The sequence below is a fragment of the Egretta garzetta genome, unplaced genomic scaffold (genome assembly GCF_000687185.1).
Source record: "Egretta garzetta isolate BGI_Z169 unplaced genomic scaffold, ASM68718v1 scaffold108, whole genome shotgun sequence".
NCBI classification, from domain to species: domain Eukaryota; kingdom Metazoa; phylum Chordata; class Aves; order Pelecaniformes; family Ardeidae; genus Egretta; species Egretta garzetta.
The window spans coordinates 1781671-1787380 of record NW_009260614.1 but is presented as its reverse complement, the minus strand read 5'-3'; the positions used below and the strand labels follow the sequence as shown (position 1 = coordinate 1787380).

General features: G+C 64.1%; 1 protein-coding gene across 1 annotated transcript in view; it reads right to left on the bottom strand.

The window, feature by feature from the left end:
* ELN (elastin) overlaps nt 1-5329 on the bottom strand; it is a 12855-nt gene extending 7526 nt beyond the window's left edge. Inside the window, exons 1-6 of the mRNA XM_035900521.1 lie at nt 5189-5329; nt 4566-4631; nt 4433-4480; nt 3543-3593; nt 3120-3246; nt 38-79 (exon numbers count right to left, since the gene is read on the bottom strand). Of these exons, the coding sequence (XP_035756414.1) occupies nt 38-79; nt 3120-3246; nt 3543-3593; nt 4433-4480; nt 4566-4631; nt 5189-5329 (475 nt within the window). The remainder of the gene's footprint in view (nt 1-37; nt 80-3119; nt 3247-3542; nt 3594-4432; nt 4481-4565; nt 4632-5188) is intronic.
* Between the last annotated feature and the right edge of the window lie 381 nt (nt 5330-5710).

The following is a 5710-nucleotide window of genomic DNA, read 5'->3' as shown; positions in this document are numbered from 1 at the left end:
GAGCTACGACCGCGGAGCGAGGGCTACGAGCACTCACCGTAGGGCAGCTTACCAGTGCTGTAGGGCAATCCATAGCCACCTGGAGAGGAGAGAAGGTGGCAGGTTAGCACCTGGCTGCCGGTGGCCGTGCCCCCTCTGCCCCGCGGTGTAGCCCCTCTCTGCCAGCCGGCTGTGCGGCACCAGCCCTTGGGGCTCCTTCCATCGGGATAGTAAATCCTCCGGGATACAAACCCCTGTGATGGAGCCGGGCCAGGAGATGCTCTTCTCCATCATCTTGGAAGCAGCAGCTCCAGAAAGAGCCACTCCCGCTCCGCCCCACGCCGAGGGCCATGGCACCCGAAGCCAGTTTTGCAGGAACCTCCCGTGACCCCACTCCAGTGGGGGGTCCCCCAGGAGCCCCGCGGCGAGAGCTGTACCTAGCTGGCTGTGCCACGGCTGGCTCCAAATTAAAGGTCTTAATTGGAATCAGGGCTTGGGAGCCTCTGCTGAAACGTGACCTTGTTAGGAGGTCGGCGCAAAGGAATGGGGAGGGATTACAAGTGGGAACATCGCGGCCAGGGAAATGTCTCCTTGCGAAAGAGCGGGATCCCACTGCTCGGGACGGCGCAGGGATGCCCGTGACTCGGCCGGGACCATGCTCTTGGGAGCCAGCAGCACCGAGCTCCCACCACTGCTGGCAGTGGCCTGAGGAGGGGCGATGGGCTGCCACATGCCCCATGGGGACGCCTCAAGTGGCACGCAGGGATCTCACATACTGAGCCCTCCTGCTGCAGGGGGTTGCGGGCAGGGCGGGGATGCGGCTGCCTGCAGCCAGGAGGGGATTGCTCATGGCGAAGTGTCCCCTCCCGCCAGCCAGCATGTGCGGACCAGATTTCCCTCCGCCCTGCCAGGCTGTCCCATCGTGTCCCACACTAGTGCGGCGTGGCTGGAAGGTGGAGGCTTTCCAGGCTGTGATGGCCATGAGCCATACTGGGCGTCCCCCACCTTGGGGACTCCCCTTGCCCATCCTGGGGCACCTCACCAGCACCTCGCTCACCCCAAAGCTGCAGAAGGGTGAGTTCAAGTCCTTGGGTCTCCGGATGGTTTTGCAGGGTCCAAGCCTAGCTCCCCACCATCCCCAGTGGGATGCAAGAGCAGCCCCCACCCTGGGGCTATGCGCACCCATCCTGCACCAGCATGGGGAAGCTGCCAGCACTGCAGGGGGGTGTTGGGGCCGATGGGCACACTGGTGGCATGGAATGGGCTTCACGCAGACCAATGCCACTCCAGCACAGCCAGGCACTGGGGACCGGTCCCCATCCCTATGGCATCGGGTGGGACCCTATTTCAGCCACAGCTCCAGGCTGAGCCCTCAGCAAGCGGGGTGGCCCCTGGCTACCTCCTGAGCGGGGACAGCCCAGAGCAGGAGCTGGCTAGGGCATTTGGAGCAAAGCATCCAAAAAGGAGACTTTCCACTGAAAATGTTATTTTTCCCTGTTGTTCCGTCTCGACCCAGACCCACTGCAGCTGGGAGACAGCGCAGGTGACATGGGGATGGGTGGCAGCACCCAGGTCCATCCGCTGCATCAAAGTGAGAGCCTCAACAGCCAGCCCAGCATGTCCCCAAGCCGTCAGAGGTGACAAACTGGCACCCCCAGCAGCATCCCAGGAAGGACTGGGGTGCCAGGCAGTGTCCAGCAGCTGAAACCACAGCTGGGGACACCACCACGGTCCTGCTGGTCCCCACGAGAGCTGAGATGCCCTGACGGGGCTCCCTGGCCAAGGGGAATGGTGTCCTCCCCTGATTTATTTAATGAAGGTTCCCCATAAAGTGGGTCAGCCGGCAGCGGTGTCCCATCCGGGCTGGGGGCCACTGGCGGGGCCGCCGCGGGATGGAGCCAGGCACGGCTGCGCCATGCACCAGTGGTTTGCTCTGCGCACCGGGCACCCCATGAAAGGCAGCCGGGGCTGGGCTGCGGCCGGGAGGCCAGACGGTATCCGATGGCGGCAGGGCCAAATCCCCCTAACAAGCGTAACTCTGCCTCCGCGGGAGGAAGCCTCCACAGGCCAAATATTTCTGCTGCTGTTTGTGGCGACGGGCCCCAGCGGGGGGAAGCCGGCAGAGCTGCCAGGGCTGGCGCCTGTGCCGGCGTGGGACCTGCTCCCTGGAGGTGCGTTCCCTCACCAAGGCTTTCCTGCCTGCAGCAACTTGTTTTGGTGAGTGGGAAAATGCCCATGGATTTACTTGCTCCCCAGCACCCCAGGTACATGAGTCCCCCTCACCCAGATCTGGCTGCCCTCCTCCTCAGGGATGCTGGTGGGACCAGTGCGCTGGCAGCGTGGCCCTTGGAGGGCACAGCAGCCGGCACTGGCTGCCTAGCACTGCCTGTCCTGCCACTGTCCTTGCATGGGCACGGCCGGCTGGGGACAGGCAGAGATGGCAGCCAGCATGGGGCTGGGAGACGGAGGTCTCCAGAGCAACACAGACTGGGAAAAGGGTGCTGAGCCCCACCTAGGTTTCCCTGGGCTGGGGCTGAGCCTCATCTGGGCGGGCAGTGGGGAGGGAGGCAGACCTGCCTGGAGCTCCATCCCGGCTGTTGGTGGCCTTGGCTTGAGCTCCTTGAGCTGGGACATTCAGCCCAGGTGAACACCCAGCGATGCATGGCATGACCCTGAGAGCCACAGAAAGGAGATGGTCCCTGCAAGGGCTCTGCCTCCTGCCAGGAGGAGCCAGCAGGGACAACATAGGGTGGCCTGGCCCAAAGCGTGACGCCGGAACATGCTCCTTCCTACCTTACCACAGCTGGAGAGAGGCACAGCATTGTCCTCACAGGCTGGGGGCAAGCCCAGCAGCAGCATCCAGAGGCTGCGACAGGCAGGGCTGCTGCCAGACTCACCCGCCCAGCGTCCCTCGCCCTGTCCTGCTGTCCCAGGGCTGGCACCGGCACTGCCAGGTCCAGGGGACCCGGGGGCACCGCGGCTCAGCCCCGGGGAACGGCGGGTCCTTCTCCTGGCACTGCTGGGGGTCCTGTGGCAGCTTACCTGGGAGCTTAGGAGCTTTGATGGGATACCCCAGAGGGACACCAGGCTGCTGACCGCCAAAACCTCCCAGTCCTGCAAAGCCAACAGCAGACTCTCACCTGGAGCCCGTGCCCAGGCTGCCACCAGTCCTTGAAAGAGGGGAGCGCCCCGGGGCACCCCGGGAGAGGAGAGCGGGTGGTTTGGGAAGCCCTGAGGCATCTTCTGGCCATGGCTGTGATGAACCAGCTTGGGAAGGAAGAGAAGGATGGGCAAGAGAGACGGGACACTCACCAGGGATTCCTGCGAAGGCTCCTGCTCCTAGGCAGAAATACAAATGCACCCACGTCAGCCTGAGGGCTTGTCCTTGGGGTCCAAACAAGGCTGCATGGGCTCAGCTGCAGGTCAGCTGTGGGTCTGTGGGTCTGTGACCCCCAAATGATGGGCTGGAGCCAGTCCCAGCAGAATGGGGATGAGGGCAGAGCTGGAGCCAGCCCTGGACCCGCCCTCCACCCCGGCATCCCCAGGGAATGGAGGGGACCTACCTGGACCTTTCGGCTTGACTCCAGCACCAGTGGGCACTCCAGGCAGCACCCCTACGCCAGGGAAGCGGACGCCTGTGGCAGAGACCGGGGGGGCCAGGTGAGCACAGTGGGGCACCCTGGTGTTGCTGGTACCTGAGACCCCTGCACCCAGCTCCCAAATCCTCGTCACCCATCTCTGGCTCAGCACTAACCCTTGTACCCTGGGAGAGGGTACCCTCACCCCCCGGGGCTTGCTGGGATACCCCAGTGCCAGCCTCCCCGCATCCCCTGGGCAGAGGGGGTCCCACTCGTGGCAGCAGGGCACCAGCTCACCCCATGGCACGGCCAAGCCCCAGTGATGTGCAGGGGCTTCATGCAAGCTGGGGCTCTTTGGGGAGCGGGAGGATGCATCCTGCCCGCTGACCCCCGACTCTCCAGGGGCAACAGGCAGTGCTTTGGCCTTGCAGTCACATGGCTTGGGTTTTTGGTGGTGGATTTTTTTGTTTGGTTTGGGTTTTTTTCTCCCTTTTACAAATGTCTTTCATTATAACTCATGCATTTTCAGGCCCCCTCCTTCCCACGCCGCCTTTGGCTGGGCAAGCCGGCCCCGGCATGGGCCATGCCAGCCCCTCTCCTGCCACTGATGCTGCCTGCTCCTGTGGACCTTGGCACGAGACCCCCGGAGACACCGGGTTCCCCCGCCTTTGGCACGGTGGAAATGTCGCCATGGCCCCAGCGAAAGGGTTTGGAAACTGCAGGCAGCAGCGATGGGGAACGCAGGCAGGGGAAGTGTTCAAACGCCCCGGGTGCAGCTGGCCACAGTCTATCAGCTCAAACCAGGGTGCTGCTCGTGGGGTGGGGACCCCCTTGGATGTCAGGGGCTGCTGGTGGGGTGGGGACCCCCAGCTCACCTGCGCCAGGGAGCACGCCACCCGGGAAAACTCCAGGAATCCCAGCACCTGCCGGGCAAGAGAAAGGCAGGGATAAGCACCCAGACGGAGCCGTTCCCCTCCCCGGCCCCCCGCTTCGGGGCCGTGCACCTACCTGGTATTTTGGGGGGTTTCCCTGCTGCACCAACCCCAGGCTGCACCCCGCCTGGTACCACTGCACCTGCAGGCAGCAGAGACCCCCTGAGCCCCAGCGCACTGGCTCCTGCCCACCCTGGCAGGCACGGGGACGCCCCAGGCTCGGCTATGCTCAGGACGAGGGGCAACTCCTACCTGCAGAGACCCCGAGGCCAACAGGACCACCAGTCCCACCCAAACCACCAATTCCAGCAGCTGGGGGCATTGGGAAGAGGTGTGTACCAGCATGAGATGCCACTGCTGGGCAAGAGGTGGCCATAGTGGTGCCAAGGGAAGGGACAAGCTCAGGACAGCTCTTGGGGAGCGAAGGGGACATCCTGAGGCAGCACCGGGGATGGGTCCCCCAGATCCGTGCACAGGGACCAGGCAGCTCGGTACTCTCCACTCCCAGGGACTCGGGCTTGGCCAACACCCTTTCCTCAACACATCAAGATGAGCTAGGCCCCTCCACATTGGCGGGGTCCCCATGAGAGCAGCCCCCCAGCTCCATGGGGAAAGCTCTCCTAACCCAGGCACCCAGGGGACACCAGGAGTCCCCAGGGGCTGCCCAAGACCTGGCTTTGTCTTGCTCACCACCGTTACCTTGCCCAGCATCATTGCCTTGCCCAGCACCGTTGCCTTGCCCAGCATCGTTGCCTTGCCCAGCATCGTTGCCTTGCCCGCCACTGTTACCTTGCCCGCCATCATTGCCTTGCCCAGCACCGTTGCCTTGCCCAGCACCATTGTCTGGCCCAGCATGGCATCAGACACCCTCAGCACTCACCAGCTTTTGCAGCAGCCTTGAGCGCAGCAGCAGAGGCAGCACCTGGGAAGACTCCCCCAGGGAAGGCACCTCCAGGGAAGAGACCTGCAGCACCTGCAGGAAGGAGAACAACCCATGTGAGCATCCCCAAAAAGCAGCTGGTGAGAAGGTGTCCTGCCCTCCGCACTGGGTGTAGCGGGCGCGGGGAGGGGGGAGGCATTGAGCCCTAGGAGGCTGCATGGGGGTGCCGGGGGCTGGCGTTAGGCTGGGCGAGGCGGTGGTTATCAGGTGCTGACCTGTCCTGCGCTGGCTTCTCCCTGCATCCCCCCCAAATACCTGCTCCCACGCACATCCCACCCCTC